General features: G+C 43.0%; 1 protein-coding gene across 1 annotated transcript in view; it reads left to right on the top strand.

Moving 5' to 3' along the window:
- LOC147211126 (chemokine-like protein TAFA-2) overlaps window positions 1–20,808 on the top strand; it is a 55,789-nt gene that overhangs the window by 20,408 nt on the left and 14,573 nt on the right. The window contains exon 2 of the mRNA XM_086100265.1: window positions 6,116–6,216. Within this exon, the coding sequence (XP_085956391.1) occupies window positions 6,117–6,216 (100 nt within the window). The 5' untranslated portion in view covers window position 6,116. The remainder of the gene's footprint in view (window positions 1–6,115; window positions 6,217–20,808) is intronic.

The raw sequence follows: 20,808 nt of genomic DNA, 5'->3' as shown, positions 1-20,808 counted from the left end.
TAAGCGCAATAGTACAAAAGAGACACGATCGACAGTTTGCTATTGTCTTCGCAATACAGGTATATATCGTCACATCTCCCAGCTCTAGCCTGTTTGATGTTTATTTTTGCATGATTCCTGCAAAATGTTAACATGGCGTCAATTTCCACATCTAAATTCAGCCTTGTGTGACATCCCGTGCACACCTTTCGTACGAGTCAACTCTCTGGTCAAAGACCTTGTGTTGATGGAGTGCTATTTTAAATAAGACCCCAGGAGATGGGTTATATAAAGGGCATACACAACGTGGCAACTTTGACTCAGTAGGGGACCCATTTCCACACTGACTATGAGGCAGTATGAATACAAAGGAAGCTCGTGTCACTCGAGAAGATGGAGGGGAATGAATAGAAAGACCATGGAAGACCATATCCAGAGCAAAGGCTGCTTTTAATGTCTGTTGTAAAATCAAGAACACAACAGCTAGAATGATAATAATGGGCAGCACGGTCATCCGGTGGTTAGGACATCTGCCTGACCGAGGTTCGGGGTTTTCTCCGGACACTGATAGTTTTCAACGAAAGCTTTCATTTGCCTTCAAAGTGTCAGCAAGCAATGCGGAGTCAAACTATTTTGAATGATGGCCTTCGCCAGGCACATGCAAGGGCCTACGGAGACCACCCAAGCAGATGCTTGATTTACCAATTTATGCATTTAGGGCAGGGAAATAGGTCTTAACCGCGGGAGTCAGGGAAACTTATGGGACCAGATCAGAAAAGGGCCGCAGCTATTTGCGCAATGGCCTTCTATGACTGCTTTGTTGGTCCTTTCTTAGTCCTGCCCGAGACAAAATGAGGGAATAAAAGAAGAAATGCACAGATGAGCCGGGGCAGTTCATTAATCCTCAGCATTCATGAAAATAATAATTATAATACATTTTATTTATATAGTGCTTCTCAAGATATACGTTGCTTTACAAAGGTGCAATAAAACAGCAAAAGCAGACATCAATAAAAACATAAATAAAAACATCCTCATAAGAGCAATGTGATAAAAATAATTGCATGTGCATATGATCATCAAACATTAAAAGCTATTTTGAACAGACTTTTGAGTTAGTTTTTGAAGGTGGAGAGGTCAGAGCAGGCACAGAGCGGTTGGAGCAATGACTTCCACGGTGTGGGGGCAGCGATGGAGAAGGCTGCGTTTGTGTGTGTGTGTGTGTGTGTTTGTGTAGTTTACACTAGGCATGTACTTGTTTTAATAATCCAAGGCGAAGTAGCAACAAAAGAAACCTGGAGAGAAATTGAATGAAAGCAACCCTGTCCTCCCACTGGATTATGTTCTCTTTTCATATTTTTCCATATCTGGCCCTCTCCACCTCCCTCAATCTTTTTGCTTCTCACTTGTTCATATTTCTCAACTCCTTGACTTGGCATTTGGCAGGTGGTGTTGTTTTTTTTTTTTTTCCGTTCTTGTCTCAGGACCGTGTTGAAAGTGCAATAAAAATATCCGCGCTGTATTGCTGTCACATGTGTAGCAGCAGCCTGCATGTGAGGGCCTTTGATGGTGTCGGGCACGTGTGTTTGACCTCAGGATGTTTTGGGGGCGGCTGTGGAGCCTCGCAGACGACGGATTTGTAGTGACATCGGGATTGTACCTTGAGGCGAAACAAGTTCTCCAGGTTAGCATCGTGAGTGAGAGAGAGAGGGAGATGGATGGAGTGTGACACCCTTGGGTTAAATCAAGCTTGCGGGATGTGTTGGGGGACATGTTGCGGACATGCATACATGGCAGGAAGAGGCAAAAGCTGATTTGAAAGATGGGAATGTCAAATCTGTGATGTGCATTCTGCTGCAGTCAGAGAAAACGGTCTTTTAATGAGAGTGTGATGGTGCGCTCGCACATGCACTTGGCTCCTTTTATTTATTTATTTATTTTAATTGGGGGCTCAATTTGGAGCCACTGGCCTCTGCTACAAGCCGCATGAAGTGTATTAAAATGATTGTGGACTTTTTTTTTTCACAAAGCGGAATGCAAAAAGACACACGCATGCTGCTGGCTGCACTTGGTGACCCTTGTCCAGATGAAATCTCTTGAGCTTGCAATTAGCTTGGAACAGAGTGGCTCTGACAATTGCATTTTCAATTTAGATTCCAGCTTTTATCTTGGTTCACTGATAAATCACTGTGCAAGATAAAACACTTGAACCCCAAGGCCCCACCCAAAATGTTTTCTTTTTATTTATTTTTTTTAATTCCACATTTGTCCTTTGCTGTGCTGTGTGTTGTTACATTTTTGTGAAGCACTTTGCAGTACATTTAGCTGTCTGAAAGGTTCTTAACACATAGTTGGATTTGATTTGATTTTCATGCAGCAACGGGAAGTCCGAGCGACCACTTGGCTCACTCACAATTGGCAGCGCGGCTTCTCTTCCTAACTTGGGAATTGGCGTCCAGACAAAGATCTCTTCAGCTTCAGCAGGGAAGCCCAAACTTCCTCAGCCACATCTCCTCCCAAGGCATGTCTCTATCCTGAGTTGTCCCCGGGGCCTCCTGCCAGTGGGACATGCCCGGAAGACCTCCCCAGGGAGGCCTCATGTCTATCATGTCCTGTTTTTGAAAAAAAAAAGAGAAAGAAACTCTAAACATTTTTCAGAAAAGAATCTACAGAAGATTAGATTATTAGAAGAGTCACAAAATGTAGGCCAAATCCCCACAAATTAATACTTGATCATAGGCATGTTTTTTCAGGAGTTATTTTCCAATCTGTATGATGTGGGCCGATTTAGAAATAAATGTATGATTTCTCTTAATAGGGTTTTGAACCGGTTACTTTCCGGTCAAATTGAAACCTGTGTTCTTTTAAACCTTAAACTCAATTTGTTTTCCTACCAAATGTGTTTCTGTTGATTTTAATGCGCTGGTGTCAAACTCAAGGCCCTGGGGCCAGATCGGGCCCGCCACGTCATTTTATGTGGCCCGCGAAAGCAAAATCATGTGTCAACTTAGATCATGCTTGCTAAAATCTGTCGCGAAATGTCAAAGTGTCGTGTGAAATAACAGTGAGATTATGCCATAATGTTGTTGTCCTGTTTACACTCACTTGAAAAATAATTGAACAAACAACACACAAATAGTTGACTGATTTCAAAACAAGTAATCCATAAATTTGTTTTGTACAAGCAATAATACGATGAGATGATTAAACATTTATTTGATTTCACTGTCGTAACGGTCCTCTGAGGGAAGATGTAACTCCAAAGTGACCCATGACAAAAATGAGTTTGACACCCAGGTTTAAATGACTACTGTGATCAACGTTGTGGGATATTTTGAGAGAACGGATACACCTTGAAAGTAAATATAATTCCACTACATTTTCTCTCAGACCTTTGGGAAGTCAAAAGATGTCGGTCCACTTTTCACAAGAATGCATACAAACTCGCATGCCAAAAAACAGCGTGGGGATATAAAGAGGAGGCTGACGAGGCGCGTGGTGGGAATGCATTCCAGCGGGACTAATTAAAGGAATGGAACAGACTGCACAACTCATCAGAGACCAACGCAAATTCTCCAACTCTCTCTCTCTCGCTCGTCCTTTCTCTTTTGCTCCTGTGAGTTGGATTAATGAAAGCAACATGATGCAGGCTTGTAAGAGCCACTGCTGCTTTATTGCCACCATTTTGCCTGGTAGATATCATCAAGTGCTGTCGACTTCCCTATGTGACATCTATCAGAAACACCTGAGGAAGCGCCACAAAACATTGTCGACACATGCCGCTGTAAACAATAATCAAAAGATAACGTCCTTTGCGTGCAGACAGTTGAAGGTTTGGTGTGGGTCTGAGTCGAAGGGACTATGTGCCAGTTTGTGTGCAATTCAGATCCGTGGCCACACTTGACACTAATGGAGTCAATAGTCTTCCATCTGCCTCTCTTTTTTTAAATATTTTCTGTGGCCATGACACATGACACAACCTCTCTCTGCTCTGCGGCAAACACCAAACAAGCAATCCTAATGAAATGGTGCTTTTTTTTGTCATCACATAATCTGCACTGTGTGTGTATTTCAACCTGCGAGGGGCCAGGCGCGAAAGACTACCGGAAGAGCTCGGGTGAGGATGAGACGAGAGTGGGTGGAGACGAATCAAGGAAAAAGGAAACAAACGCGGCAATCCGAACATGCGTACCGGTTTGTGTGATGACCTCTGTAGCCTGAAAAAGCCTTGACTCAGCCTGTTTGGCTTTGCAGCTTCCCCCAGCTAGAGAAATGCTTTGCATTGCCAGATGACTGGCACACGCTGCTTCAGAGTCAAGCCAAGGCTTAAACGCACATTCACAAGCCCTCAGAAAAGCACTCACATACATGCCGTAACCCCTGAAAGCTTCCACGTTGCTTGAGACCAATATAATGGTTGGAATGAAAACAAACATGGATGTCGCTTGCCGGAATGTTTTCAGTAGACTGATAAAATGCTGACAAGATATTGGCGTGGGCTGGCCTCAAATCCAATTCCAGGGGCGACTAGGATCTCCCCAGTGTGGCGTGGCATTTTTTTGTCTTTTGTGCAAGATTCAGAATCGGATTTATTGGCCAAGTTTGTAAAGCACACAAGGAATTTACTTTCCCAGTTACAACCCGTCCAGAGAACGGGAAGCCTGGCGGTTCTCTGTGTAGTGAAGGTTCCCAGCTGTATTTTGTTGGGAAACATATACTGAATGTTTATTTGGGTGCCCTCCAGCCCCCAATTTTTATATTTTTTCTTAATTAATCAAGCAGCCACAGGCCACCAATTGTCCATCCCTGTGTTCAAATAGCAGACTGACGGAGATGACTAAAATGCTTATTTGGACTTTTTTTAAATTTTTTTAGAAAATGAACCTAAAGTTCAGATGGGACTAGCAGGAAGTACTGCAGTCACCCAAATATGAAAAAAATAGCAATTCTAAAGGATATAAAAAATATTTCATGGTTAAGTCTATATTTAACAAGCAGGGACAGGCTACAAATGGCAGGATCTATTTTTCCAGTGTTCTAGTTTGCAGTGCAGTTCAAAAAAAATTTTATTCATATTTTATTCAATACATATGCAATCAGATCAATATGAAAACGACAATATTATTATAGAGCTAATGTTGCTATGATGTATGTATTTTCTTGGAAACAATTTGATAGAATTGCCCTCGTGCCTTTCCCTTGTCAACCTCCAGTAATTTTGAATAATGAGTTTGCAATATCAACAAGCTCACAGAAACCAAAGAAGAATTTTCCAGAGTTGACGAAAGGAGTTTGTTTCTTTGGTGTTTGTACATTTTTTCCCATTGTCGGAAGTGAACAAAATGCTTTGGCCCCACGGCATCACTGCTCAACACCTTTACGTAAACACCTGCTGCCATTTGGCAGTTTCTGCATTCTTTTTGGAGTACAGTGCATACAACCGGAGAGAGGCGTCCTCTCCTTCAACATAAAGGTGATTCATTATTAATCAAACTTTTCCTCTGCATAAAATATGATTGGTTTATTTCATTTGAAATCATGTGCTTTTTTTTTTTACTGCTTGTGTTTTCTCTGGGAAGGAAATGAAATGGGCTTGCTTTGAGTTGATGGTGCACTTAATTTAGCAGATGCCAGCCAGCTATTTGCAGCCATCCACATTTATACACACACACACACACACACAGACACACACACACACACACACGAAGGGGCGAGGAAAGGAGCACAACAGAACCTGGCTCATCTCCGCTTTTGATGTTGACCGGGTGATCCACTTGCCTGCAAACACGGGAAATGAAAGAATGATTTCCACAACATCCCTTAGCCTTCACCCTCTATCTCCTTGTTTCCATCTCCTCATCTCTACATTCTCATTCAGTCATATCGACCTTGTGAACGTTGAAGCACAGAACAATATTTTTCCATGTTTTTCTTTCTTTTCGCTGAGATAAGTAGGCCTGGTATGTTTCGCCATTTTCTTACAGCACTTCATGTTTTATGCATGTGTGCTTTACAAAGGCATACAAGTGGTAGGGAGTTCACCTGCATTTATCACAATTTGATCTCACCACATTGGTGTGTGTTCTCTGATTAAGTATGCATGTATTTCCCCCCACCCTCTCCTCTTTTCTGGCAGAATGCGGGAGCGGGGCCCTTGTATGTGCGGAGTCGGTGTGTGGAGTCTACTGCTGTCACTTTGTCTGGCCTCCCTCACTCATGCACACAGGAGTCACACAGGTAGGATGGCTTGTGTTTAAAGCACAGGTGTCAAACTGCGGTCCTTGATGGCCGGTGTCCTGCCTGACTTAGAATGATGTTGCTCTCCACCAAAAAAAATCATCACCAAGCTCTTCAAGTGCCTGACAAGTCCCGATCATTTGAATCAGGTGTGGTGGAGGAGGGAATACTTTCAGCAGAAAATACCTGGGCCAGCATTGATGGTTTGTTCCAATTTAAAAGTCCTTCATGACATTTCAAGTCAGATGACTTTTCAACAGGCTGTCATTCATTGATTGGCTTAGCGTTCACAAATCAAACAAAACTCCAATCTTGCTTGAGTTGCCAAACACTGCATCATTCAAATTGGTGTTAGACCATAAATTGCTATGACCTATACCACACAACACTACACCACACCAAATGCATGTTCAATCCTTTAATACACAGCAAAATGCTCATTTATGATGCTGGTGAAAGGAGACTGATTCGCTCGTCTTTCATCTAGCACTCGTTCAGACAACAAGGCCTATGCAGGAAGAATTGTTACGATTGTATTATAGCCCATCTTTTACGTTATGTGTTCCGTTGTATTATTTTTGTGAGTTTACTCTAACTGTTCTGGAATGTGTTTCGTTACATCTACAGCGGTTGTGAAAGTACTAGATAAATAAAGATGTATTGTCACTGATTAAAATATTAGGAAATGTCAGCAGCAGCGGCAGCAGCCATTTTGCCGATATCCCGACAAGACAAAAAGCACAGAAGACTTTTCATAAGCAGTTGACTTGGGTTACATCGTCCTCCCAAACTCTGTCAAAGGTTTAAGGGATGTGATAATAAATGCACTTATGAGCTGATGATTCCTCACACTTAGTGTACCTTCGGGGCTGAGCAGTTCCTTCTACACTGAAGTATATCAATGCTGGAACTTTTTCTTTTTTACAAAATAGATGGACTCAAATGTACCTAAGCAAGTATTTTCACTTAGTACTGTCTAAAAAACATCCAGACTTAGAATCCTGAGGCGGCATAATGCTGCATGGCTACCGCAGCTTGAGGGAAGAGGGAAGAGAGTTCACACTTCTCAGCCAGCTGAGCATTCAAGAGCCTTTGCTCCGAAGCTATTGTCAACAGTTTTGGTTGGTCAATAATGTGTAACATTAACAGGTCACTAGAATTGATTTGTGAAAAAATATTCACTTGACCATATGTGGAAATAGGGAGGATTCTACCCAAGAATATCCAAATCTTTTAGTCCCGGGCTCCGCTCGTCTCAATTTGCCGTCAATGTAGCAAATTTGTAAAACAAGATCCACTGAAGATCATCTTCGGTACTGAAGTGGACCAAGCAGCCTTTATACATTTCACATTTTCAACGCCAATGTTGCTTCAAAGCGTTTGCAACACACAAAATTGATCAATGAATATTTATTTCAGGACATAGGGTTGTAACAAAAAAGCCCTGTATAAAAGTATTTGGCAGTCACAGTATCTGACTTGAATTATTTTGCTTTTTTTTAATTGTAAAAAAATACTGAAACAATAAATGTCTTGTAGTTGGTCTACAACTTCGAAAACAGTCGGGCTCCTGCAAGCCAAAGAATAAAACACTTTTTCCTGCTTCTTCTTTTCTGAACAGTAGGCGCCATGCACAGTTACACTGTCACTATGCAATTGCTTTTATCTATATTTAAAAATGGAACCTGTAAAGCTCACATAAGACTTGTCGGCATTCAGAATGACATATGAGGCTTTTGAGGCATCTTTCCAGGAAGCGCCACCTTAAAACTGGCCAATAACGGGACATGAGTAACCCCAACAAAACAGGTGTTCAATAATGGAAGGGCCTCTCTCTGTGTCGCGGTCCCATCAGGGAAGGATGAGTCTCCAAAATGCCTGTAGCTTGCGACTGACACTGAGCAATGAGCCTTACACTTTCGGAATCCTCGCTTGCATGATATCACTCCCGTGTGAGCCAAGTGGCTGAGTCACAAGTCTAATTGAGCCCGGAGGCCTATTACTCCTCTCTACTTTATTTCTCATGCGAGGGCTGGATATCTTTGCCCCTCAGGTCCATCGTGATCACCTGTGTGCTGTTGAAAATGACCTCTTTCTATTGTGTCTCCTTCCCATTCGTTTGAATGATAGGAATTCTGTGTGCCATTGGGGCACTGATTTATTGTTGTCAGAGTGTCATTTAAAAGCTTTAAAAAATGAAAGGTGCCCACGCATTGCACGATGCTAGCGAATCCGGTTAGCAAAAAAAAAAAAAGGACAGTTGGCTCCTCCTCCGCGTACACAGGGGGATTTAGCAGATGGACTCCTTCCATTCTGAGTCTCCTCAGACAATATGTTGAATGGTATCACTCTTTTTAATTCATAAATAGATGGAGTGTCAGTCAAGGAAAATGTGGAAGGTGTGGCTCACTGTCGTGCGTATTTTTAAAAACAAGATTCAGTACTTCATCCACAGGTACACATGAAATTATGAATATAGTCAAGTAATGTTGTAAAACACAATATTTATACTCTCTAAACTGTATTTCTGTTCCTTGGCCGGCATATCGGTGGCTCGGTTCCTTCTAACCCAGAAAGGAATTTTTCACCTCTTTGAATGCGTCTGTGCATTTTGATCGGCTAAAACTTGCTACGCTGTGACATCGTGCATCTGCAAGTCAAATTTTGAACTTCTGCAAAACCAGTGGCCGAAATTGGTAGCGTTACAATGTGAGCCACTTGAGTCTGCATGAAATTGGTGGTCAGGCCTCGAGTCTGGCTGAGAAATAAAAACAATCTTATATTCTTACATCTTGTGCATCTGCATCATGTTAATTTGGATGAATGACCCCCCCCCCCCCCCACACACACCCCCGGCAAAGTGATGGCTCTTTATAAGACCTCAATTTAGGAAACAAAAGGTCCAAATGGTACCTGCAGACAAATAACTTGTGCACGTACTGTAGTGCTGTCGCGCTTGCTTACTTTTACTGTCAATCCGTGCATTATGGTATCCAGTACATGCAGGCACATCTCCTTGTGCGTTATTGCAAACACCACCATTTCGCCAGAAAATGGCATTTGAAGATTGCTCTTCTTGTGCAACAAACCTAAAAATCAAAGCGGGCCCAAAACAACATCTGGCCAAAATGACTAATAAGCATTGACAACATCACCTGAGGAGGAAGCCAGAAAGTTATTAAAGCAGGCTTTACTGTATGTTTCGTTTGACCTTAGATGATTGAAAGTGATGGTTGGCAAATGTTAAGCTGTGCCTTTGGCTTCCGTGTGGTGATCAGGCTCTGCACGGGCTGCCCTTCATCTGAATTGCTTGTCTTTGTTGTGTTTAATTGTCACAACCGCTCAACACACTTATTTCTCCACACAAGTTCGGGTTTCACCTCCACAGAGTGGGTGACTAGAGCGGGCGCAGATTGCTATTGTTATTATCATAGCGTTTACGTCAGCAAATGTGCAAAAGGCTATAAACGTGACTTGATGAGTGTCTATGGTACAAAAAATGACCTTGATGTTCTCCAGTTTCCAGGCATACTGGGCAGAGGATGGAAATATTATCTTGAATGCTGATGTTGTTGCTTTGGTTTTTTTTGGATGTAGCTCACACTTCCTAGATGGGTGAAATAAACAGCAACAATAATGCCGAGGTCAGTATCGTAGTGGAATAGCAGTTGGCTGTGCAAAGCTGCATGGCGTGTCTCAATGCTCCTTTTAGGGTGTACCCCATCTACTGGTGCGATAGGCTCCAGCCTCATGATGAGAAACGATTCGGGTGATGGATGGATGGGCGATTGTCACCGGGGATTAACAGCATTCTTTTACAGTTTAGCGCACAGATGGGAACAAACCAGTCATCAGTTCATCACTGAAGACTGTCCCTTAGGTCACATCAAAATGTGCTTTCGTTGTATCTTGCACACAACATGAACACATTAATGCCGTTATCTTGATTTTTCTCATGGACAGTGAGAAATGCTACAACAAAACAAATTGTGTGAGGCGTAATTAGGGAAAAAGTCACTTTTGAGTGTGCTGCCGTGCGACCACAACAAGAAGGAGCGTTACTCAAAACTGAGCCGTTAGTCACGTTCATGATTCTTTGAATGTGGGAGTGAGTCGGAGAACCTGGAGAAAACCCACAGAGGCACGGCGGAGAACATTAAAGCCTCACAATATTCGAACCTAGAACCGCTCGCGGCAGATGTCAAACCACTGTACAGCTGAGACTTGAAGCAGATAGAGGTTGGAGATCTGAGATGTCAAATTTGGGCCTCTGCTCATTCTTGTCAAAACAGCTTGGCTTTGGACTTGCAGAATGGTGATGATGCCAACCCCTTTACCACACGCAGTGGGTTCATTGATTCAAACCCAACAATCGCCATATTGCACCATTGATGAGGGGCCACAAAGACATACATTTCCTTTCACAGGCACCCTGTCTGCACTTCTAGGTAACTCCAATTGCATAGGCGAAGTTTGTGGGAAGATGCAGACACCCTCACTTGAGTTCTGTCAGTTAGCAACATTCCCTGGCAAGTCCACATGGAGGAAGTCACACATGCGCCCAGACCCACATGCATTCAGTCGTCAAACAGGCTCTCTAATGTGATGTTTGGAGACAGGCTGTCTGCCCTCTTAAGAAGCTGCTCCTCACTTAAGCTACACTCCGTGCTTCTCCCACGCCATGACTCCCGTGACTCCATATGGCTTGATAAAGAATTCACACTGAAAATGAAAAATGTGAACGTTTCAAGCTGACAAACACACAAGCACTTACAAAGATTTGCACTAGATTCGCTGGTCCAAACAAGAGGCACTTACCCAGTAGTTTTTCCTAACATTGAGCCTCCAAGCGTTCCTGTCCGAAAAGGACTCGCGTCACTGCAGCTTACTGAGGAGTTGTGGCCGTCTCCTTCATCTTCATGTATATTTGTTTTTCTGTATTATACTGCCACCAGGTGGTTAAGGCGCACACACCAGAAGTAGCCATGCAATATCCATTGAATTGAAGCAAACGGTTAAAAAAAATGAATTCTTTACTTTCAATTTAATAAGGTAAATTGTGTCAAGTTGTTCTGCATTTTGTTGTCGAACGTTTAAAAGGACAATGAATGAAAAAATAAAAATGGATCAAAAATTTTTCGTTATTTTGGAAGGTTGGAACAGATTAGTGGCATTTCCATTCATCACAATTGGCATAGCTGATTTTAGATGCCGGTGTTTTGAGTTAAATGCATGGTCACAGACCAAAATAAAATCGGATCTGAAAGCGCCACTGCTCAATTTGGAATTGTCATATGTACTAATTAGTGTTTTTCTCGGGAGAACTATCTCTCCATTCTTCACTGAAACTCACGTTTTAGCACATTCTTGTGCATTTTTTTTCATGCCCGAGAGTCCACAAGATGGGATCAAAACCCTGGCCAGGAAAGTAGTAATTTGGCAATGTGAGGTGATACATCACGACTGGGACAAAGATCTTTGTATGGGGAGGAGTTAAGTTTAACCCGGGTTATTAGTGGATCTTACGAATGTGCATGTATAATTTTCTGGCGCAATTTCAGGGTAATGTTGTAAAATGAGTTTGCAAGTATATGTTGCATGTTTCAGAAGGGTTCAAACCAAGCTCGTGGTATGAGCCTTGCCATAACCAACTCATGTATATTCACAATGATACTTCCCATTTGAAGCGTGTCTGTGTTTGTCAACTCCTGACAACAGCTTGCACTTGGCCACGGCAAGTGAAGTTCAGTTGAAGTTCATGCTTTTTTTGTGATTCCACATCATCTCTTTCAATTATTTACTGGCTCTGGCCACTTTTGGCGAGCAAATGTAAGGCATCAGGCTCACCGTGAATAGTCTGCTTTTTAGACCTGCAATCAATGAAGGCAGAACAGCTTAATTCATTACTGTGCTCACACGTGTAATGAATCCCAAGAGGACAAACAAAGCAGCTGAAGCAGCCTGAAGTGAGACAGGCAGCGCGTGAAGTACCGGCATTAACGTGTGACAACTTGGACACGAACAAAAGCAAAACAGCACCATTTCGCACATATAGAATATGTTTGATGTGAACAAAAGCAAAACTGCCAAAAGCGCTCATTGACTTACACCGGGGGAACAGTGATGTGGCAAAGGACAAATGAAGCGCACACGGGGCTGATGGCATCTGATGACTGCCAGGAAAACCATCAGACGTGCTCATTTTTTCCAATGTCCCCTTCAGGAGAACTTTGTCTTTTTCTTGCTTCCCCTTGGCATCGAAATGAAATATTGATTATGCAGGGAACTTTGGGGCACTGCATGCAATCGTAGATTCGACACAATACAGTATATGGAACGACCTAGAGCCATCTATCAAGTGTGATCGTTATTTTTCACTTTGGCTCTGTTTTTAATGCGGCCTTCCTTTTGTATGGCCAGAAAATATACGTCATAATAGGTATCATGCACTTTGGAGTGCAGAATCTAATAAACATATCACCATGTAATATATCCTTCCATTTTATGATCCTCTTATCCTCACCAGGGTCGCGGAACATAATGTATAATATATATAATAATAAGCACAATAAAATAATGAAATGCAATTGTAAGATAAGATAAGATAAGATAAGAAAACCTTTATTTGTCCCACAGCGGATAAATTTGCACTGCACTAATTTACATTGTTTTAACTACAATTAAAAGGATAAATACTTTTTTTCAAGTTAATTTCATGCTAATGTATTTTTAGTAACTAATAGAGGGTGCCTGTCAAATTTGATTCAGTGGGTGGCGGGCGTGCTGGATCTCATCAGGGGTTGAACATATTTCATCCTATGAAAATGGAAGCATTGTTTTAAGTTTTTATGAACATGTTGATGCTGATGACAATGAGAAGCAAGTCTTAGGCCAGGGGTGGCCAACCAGTCAGAGATTAAGAGCCAATTTTTTTACTGCAAAGAGCCACATCACACACGCACGCACACACACACACACACACACACACACACACACACACATACACGAGCTGCCGTGATTACTTACTACTTGGGTCAGCTGGCTACATATTTGACCAAAGATCGACTTTTGAAGCTACGAACCTCCCGCGATCGACCAGATCACGCACGTGCAAGCATATACACACACACGCACACACGCAGGCGCCCAACCACGCACATGTGCGCATACGCAAACCCGCACGCACACCGAGATGAGCGACAGCCGGAACGTCATCGAACATTAACGAAATCGAAACACACAGACACACAAAGGTTTTTCACCCCCATTTCCTCCTCCCAGCGCTCGCGCTCGACTTGGCACCAGTCCACTGGCTGCCGGTCGATCGCGATTGACGTATTGGGCACCCCTGCCTTGACATCAGAGGTAATTCACTGACTATCTTAGAGCTGAGCGCCGTTGTTTGCGCATGAGCGGTGATTTAGTTGTCATTTGATTGGTTGCCCTGTATGTCAATCAAGTAACGGGATTGATGATAGGCTGATGTATTTCGTTCTGTGTATTTAGCGCTGTTGTTTGAATGGCTTGTCATTTGAAAGCCCGGGAGCCGCAATGAGTCAGCCAAAGAGCCGCATGCAGCTCGCGAGCCGTGGGTTGGCCACCCCTGCCTTTGGCCTATGTTTGGCCATCTTGTTGTATCCTGTAAAATATTCTTTTTCGCTGCCACCTGAAAGCGTCATGGCTGTCTTGCAATCGCTGGTGCCACTTCTCTTGCTGTTATTGACAAATTGCAGAGCCAAAATTGCATCACCCCGCCTCCATCAGACAGTATGCCAAGCTCCAGGACAGCATAGAGTAGTCTCTGTTGTTTGTTCTCAGGACGTGCCGATGTGGAATATATTGTCTCACGACTGTGAGGCCGACTGCCGGCTTGCTAAATTAATAAAGTGGGACATTAGAATACAGCCCAAATGGCTTCTTTCTGCTGAGCTGTTTTTCTTCAACCATATGGTGCAAATAATGATCTATGAAAGAGGAAAGGTGGTGAACTTTGCTCAGAGGCTTGGTGATTCATAGCTTGCACTTGAACAACTAAGGTGACAGAACCAAAGCAGCCTGTGAGGAGCTGACTCACTGTATAAGGCCAGCTAGTTTCTCGTGTCTGTCGGCGTGTATGAAATGAGCAACGGTGCAACGACGCACCTCTTAAATCAGTCCACTAATCATAGACGTTGCTTTAGAACCCTCCCTTGATACTTGGACACAGCAAGGTCTCAAAAGATAACCTCAGTGGAGGGAATGGACCCGCCTTTCTTGCTTCATGGAGGGGGGATGATTGCTCAAACGAGCTTCAAAATGACATGTCATTCTTTCCATTCCATTCAGTTCTTTCCTACCTCCAAATGTCCCCTTTTTCTCACGCTTATCTTTTCAGGCTCGACTTTTGCCTTCTAATTCGCAGTTCTTCCAGCCTGCACTTTCCAACTTTTGCTTTATTTCACAGCTATTAAACCAGGAAATTTCAATCAGGTTGCACAGCGTGAATTCCTGCCAGGGCAGGGAGACAGCGGGAACTTTTTTTCTCCCATGCGGCAACACTTTTTTTCTCCTCTACTCTTCCATATCATCTGCCTTTTCTTCCCACCCAAACGCAACCTTGCCTCTTTGTTGTTGATGAGTCCAGTCCTATTTCATCCTCCGGAGGTGTTTGCCTGGTGGGTGGTGCAGTGCTGTTTATTCTTGCGTGTTTGCTCACTGCTCACCTTTTGGTCTTTGCTGGACCAAAGTATACAGGTATATGTTTGCGCCTCACTATCTAATTGTTTTATATGAAAACCACTGTATCTATTTCTCTCTCTCTCTCTCTCTCTCTCTCTCTCTCTCTCTCTCTCTCTATATATATATATATATATATATATATATATATATATACACTGTATATGTATGATTTTTCAATGCCCTCCCACCGACAAACCAAGAGATATACTGTACATATTGTCAGATCAACCAAATGTATGCAAATGATCTTTCCTGACAATCATCCATTCCACCCCGCCAGCCCGCACCCCTGAAACAAAACCAAACTATTGTGGCGGTCACAAGGCAGTGAGGAATAATTGCATTTTCATTTTCCAAGCAGAAGAACAAGCTTACATTTTCTCTCGTCACACAATGACGGGTACTGGCAGCGTGTCATGCACAATCACATAACAGCAAACTAATAGCTTACCTGCAAATAATGACACAATGAAAACAAAGAAATAATTGACACAAAACTTGCATTTAAACACTATTAAATTCTAGGTGCCGCAAAGCATGCTGGGAGCCCAACCAATCTCCCAGTGATGCTACAATATTTTGTTTGGTTGTTTACATTGTTTTTGCAGGGAAGCTGCAATCATATGACAGCATGAGGCTCTCCCCCTTGAGCTGCTTTTTTTGCCACGTTCCCTTGCCCTTGCAATGTTTTGGTCCTGCCATCTTATGAGATGCTGCAGATGACCAGATGTGTGGAAAATCTTCCCACGCCTAATAATTCACCCAACTATTTGGATGATGAGGTCGTGTTCAGCAGTGCAGGGATTACCGCTACCTACATTTATTTTAAGATCCCCACAATGATTACCTGTAGCCTCTTTCATTACCTTTATCAATCCCTTGAGTTGCCCTGACTAGATGGTGAATGGCTTTTCTCCGTAGTTCTCCCAGAAGTGCTTGAAGCTGTGAATAATGAATGGGCCACATCCTTTTCCTATATACAAAGTAAGAGCCCAATATGTGCGAGTTGAAAATGTGGCCACACGGAGCCATCCATTAGAGGGGAACCTTTACAAATGTCTGACCGTCGTGCTCATGCAGCTTTAACGAAGCACCCCAGTTCCATAATAGTCGTCGGTGCTGCAAACATTCAGAAACTGGACTTTGAAACACAATGACATAGCAGCACAGGGGTTTGTACAGGATGGCAGATGTTGCATGCAGCCTGGATACAAGACAATTCAGTGGTGCCTTTAGGTTAGACTTTCATTTGTGGCCACACTTGATCTCAAATGAAATGACAATTGAAATGAAAGGAAATGCCATTAAACTGATGCAGTTGCCCCCCCCCCCAAAAAAAAAACCCAACAACAAAGCTTTTTGTATTGTGTTTTTAATAAGCATAATGGCACTGTATAATGTTGTAGTTTATATAAAAAGCACACAGTAATAACAGTTGTGAATACAAAGAATTCAACAGTTTTCGCCACGCTTTGCTTTAGTAACTAAAGCAAAACGTGCCTACTGAACTAAAGTTTAGTTCAATGGGCAGTGATGCTTTTTCTGGTATGTGCCCCTTGGCCACCTGCAGAGTTGTGTAATGCAGACATAAAGTGCTTGACAAACAGTCTCAGTAAGCTGCAGTAATTTAAATAATTTTTCACAGCGGAAAAAATATATATATGCCTGCGAGGAAATGATCTGTTCACACTTGTTGCTTCACCGTTTGTGTACGTGTGTATCATTTGCTAAAACACCGAAACGCTCTTCGTCGATGGCACTTTTCATTGTTTGTCAGCATCACACTTGAAGCTGTATAGCAGCTTGAAATTTGATGTTTAATTGATAGTGACGTATCTCGTGTGCCCATATCTCAGAATTTTTAAAGCAGAAAATCTTGCGAGTGATGGCTCCCGTCTTGAAGAACTCGCAAGTCAATTCCTGTGAATTTCATCCCCTGAACATTTCAACAGCTTCATCTCGGAGGTGAGGTGGTGAGTGCTTTTGGGTGTTTGTGCACACAAGGGCGAGGCGCCTCAGCATTCTTCAGAGCGACTCTGGGAGTCCTGGCCTGATGGATGGTGCACTCGTTCCTTTCCTGATGCACTGTGATCAATGCTGATGCGAGGAAGGAGATGGACAGCGAGCAAGAGGCGAGCTAATGTGCTGCCTCTGCAGATTGCTCTCCTTCTCTCCCCAGCTCTCCCTGGTCTTTTCGATTTAATCCTCTGCGCTCCACATGAGCTTCCCGGTCTGCTATCTGCCTGCATAGGCTGCACTCCTACTCTCGCCTTGACTAATATGACACAGTGCTTCCATGGCCAGCATATGTTTGCAGGGCAACTTTCAGCAGATTACTAGATTAGAGATTAAATACAGAAAGTTTCGCGTGCGACAACATCTGCATGTTTATTCATGCACATCCTCTTCCAGCTCATGTCTTTAAAAGGACACAAACATCATGCTTGTCTAGCTGTCAGGCCTGGCCTCTCATGTTGCCTAAATGTGGTTAAGAGGCTTTTATTTTTAGTTTTTTGCTGTTGTGAGTTAAATAAAACAGCAGTAATGCAGTTTTACTAATCCTGTCTCTCTCTCTCTTCCTCTCTCTCTCTCTCTCTCTCTCTCTCTCTCTCTCTCTCTCTCTCTCTCACTCACACAGACACAGACACACACGCACGCACGCACGCACGCACACACACTAATCCTTGCAGAGTACCGCTGTAAATACTCTGTGGGTTGCACTAAAGCACAAATCACTCAATCCCTCACCGAGTGTTTTATTTGGCTCAAATTAATTGAAATGTCTTTCTCTCTCTCTTTTTTTTAATGACAAAAAGATATTCCAGAAATAACTTTTCTTCCTTCTGGACTATGATGAGAATGTTTGTGTTTAGCATCCATGCTAATGTGCAAATATCTGACATGTCTTAGACTTTCTCACACACACTAATTGATCTAAACTGCACGCTGGTTTTCAACTTGAAACAATGTGGTCAGCCTTTTTCGTGACTTCTTAATACAACACAACACAATACAATACATCTTTATGTATACAACACTTTCATAACAGCTGCAGTTATGATTTAAAAAATAAACATGACGCTCTCTGTCCTCAACCCCACCACCACCATATATGGCAGGTATTTTTGGGGTATTTTGTTAATCAATCGGTAATTATCGTAATTGGTATAGTTGGTATAGTCCTAAACTGTATGCCAAATTCCTACAGTTTACAGCATACCTCCATCCTGGTGGTCAATGAATGGCTAAAAAGTGCATTGGCGACTTTGGCTCTGGTTTTCCATGTGCAAGGGCATCCTTTAAAAAAAAAACAAAGTCAGAAGAACGATTGCTTTAAAAAAAATGAACGTGTGGGTGCAAGTGAAGAATCTGGTTATAGCAGGAGAAGCTTGCATTTTCCCACCGCCAGCATACATAATCGCACCTACCCATGCATATGTCAGTACAGGGTGCCGATGTGGGGTCATTAGCGCGTTCGGATCCCATTTGGCTGCAAACTGAACAACATGGCCTTTAGCGATACTGCAGGAAAAATAATCAGACGGTCTGGTCTATTTGCAGTGATGACACATGGAGAAAGTAGAAGCAGAATGCTTCAAATTGATATTATCGGTGTGAGTGTGATCCACGCTGTGGCAGGACTGTGGTGGTTCTTCCGTTTCCTTCCCACAGAGTTGACTAATCAGCCAACGTCACCTTCATCTCTCCTCCGCCTTCTCTTCTCTCCTCATCTTTCCACCTCTGGCTCTGCTGCCGGCCGGCCGCAAACTCGCCAGGGCTTCTCTTTCATCTGAGCGATGGCGCGAGAGAACGGCAGAGGCACAGGAGGAGATGAGTGGAAGAACGTAATGATCTGTCCTGATGAAGCAGTGTGAGGGAAAGCGCTGACGCCAGGGAATCGCGCCTTTACGAATTGATGGGCTTAATGCACCAATCACAGGGCTCGTCACATCATTAGTCAATGTTCAGTGGCCAATGAGGGCACGTGAAATGACTTAAGATGAGAGAAGCCTTTGTAGCATATTTAGGGAGTGCATTAACATGCTTGATCAAACATGCAGGCACTTTTATTGCTGTCAATCTTGTCAGATCTGGTTGGCATTTATGTTGCTTAGGTGGGATTATTTAGATCCAGAGAGAGTTTTCTCACTTTAGAGAAAGTGATTTTGCACAGTGATGCAGGTTTCAAGGAAACATAGTTGTTTTACTGCATATTGGTTATTTTGTGTCAACTCCAAAGAGATGGAAGAATGGCTGCATAACAGGATGGTGTGGATGTGAACCAGAGCAGCTCATTCCATTCCAATGGTAGATGCGCTTTTGTCAAGGGCGCCCATAACGTACTCCAAATTGTGAACTGTGCTGAGGCAGCATCATGCCTTCCCATCAACTTAATGATTCTAAAGATGCTGAATTAAGTTTAACTGGAAAAGTTGTCCTTCACTAGTTGTGCACTTTTAGACCCATCTCAAACCTTCCCTTCTTAAGCAGGAAGGGGTTTTAAATCCATTCAGCTTTTTTTCAACTCAAATGGACTCTGAGTTTTTGAGCTCATCACAGTACAGAAACATCTGTTTTTAAAGTAGTAAATGATATAAGATTGAATATTGATGCAGGGAACCTGACTGTTGCTTGTGCCGATACACCAAACAGCAGCTCAGAGTCATCACCCTTTTGAGAGTCCTTGGAGGCTGTGCTGGAGGGCGCTCCTGCTGGGTACTCCCTCGTTCTGCTGCGGGACTTCAATGCTCACGTGGGTAATGACAGTGAGACCTGGAAGGGCGTAATTTGGAGGGACTCGAGTGGCCGCATGTCATACATAAAGCATATTTAACAATAAAGATGACCTTGACCTTAACCTTGGTATTTTCTTATTAGACTTCTGTGCTCGTCACGGATCGTCCATGATGAACACCATGTTGAAATGTAAGGGTCTTGGCACTAGGACACCCTTCGTCGCAGTTCGATGATTGACTTTGTGGTTGTGTCATCGGATTCGCGGCCGCATGTTTTGGACACTCGGGTGAAGAGAGGGGAGCAGTTTACAGCTTTAGCTTCCTTGCTAAAGCTGTTGCCCCTGTGACCTGACCGGTAGAAAATGGATGGAAGCGGTTGAAAATGGATGGATGGATAGATGGATAATGGATGGATGGAGTTGCCATGAAAAAGTATTTGCCCCCGCTCTGTTTTCTTGTGAGTGCTTGTCAGGGAACTCACCCGGACAATTTTGAACAAAGAGACTTGACTCGGGAAGGAATGTCTTTACTGTCAACAGGGAGCACGATTCTTAAAGCAACCAATGGTAATTGCTTCTTAAATCGTACCCAAACTTTCTGTGCTCTCTGCTGAACCTTTTATTGATTACATATGCAAATTTCAAGTACCATACAATTAAAAACACTGCCCACTATAATTGCGTACCACGCCCTGAGTCCGACCCTTCCGCCGGACATCTGGATAACTTTTGCCTAGCTTTGAACTACAGATACTCTGACACTTTTATGTTTGGCCTTCCACGAACAAAGACGTTGCAGACATTTTAACACACTGATAACAAATGACCTCTTGGGCTGTAACACTTTGTCAGGTTTATCCAATTTGACACTCAGGAATAAAACACGAGGAGACAGGAGACTCAATTCTGGTACCAGGAGGGAACGAGGAGAAGCGTTCGGTTTCAGTTCTCGGCACGTCACCTTAACGATCTCCCCCTTCACCTCCTCATTTATTGGGAAATCTACTACATAGGTGTCTCCAACCTAAAGGGTGGGGGCTGTTGAACACACACTGAACTTGTTGGACTATGTGTGTGTATGTGAGTGTAAATTACGTACATGTGTGCAATTGTTACAAAAACATCACGTTGTAGCTGGT

The sequence above is a fragment of the Hippocampus guttulatus genome, chromosome 1, assembly GCF_054856545.1.
Source record: "Hippocampus guttulatus isolate MCC_2025c chromosome 1, RoL_Hgut_1.0, whole genome shotgun sequence".
Classification (NCBI taxonomy): Eukaryota; Metazoa; Chordata; class Actinopteri; order Syngnathiformes; family Syngnathidae; genus Hippocampus; species Hippocampus guttulatus.
Note: the sequence above shows the minus strand (reverse complement) of the source record. Positions and strands in the feature narration are given on the sequence as shown.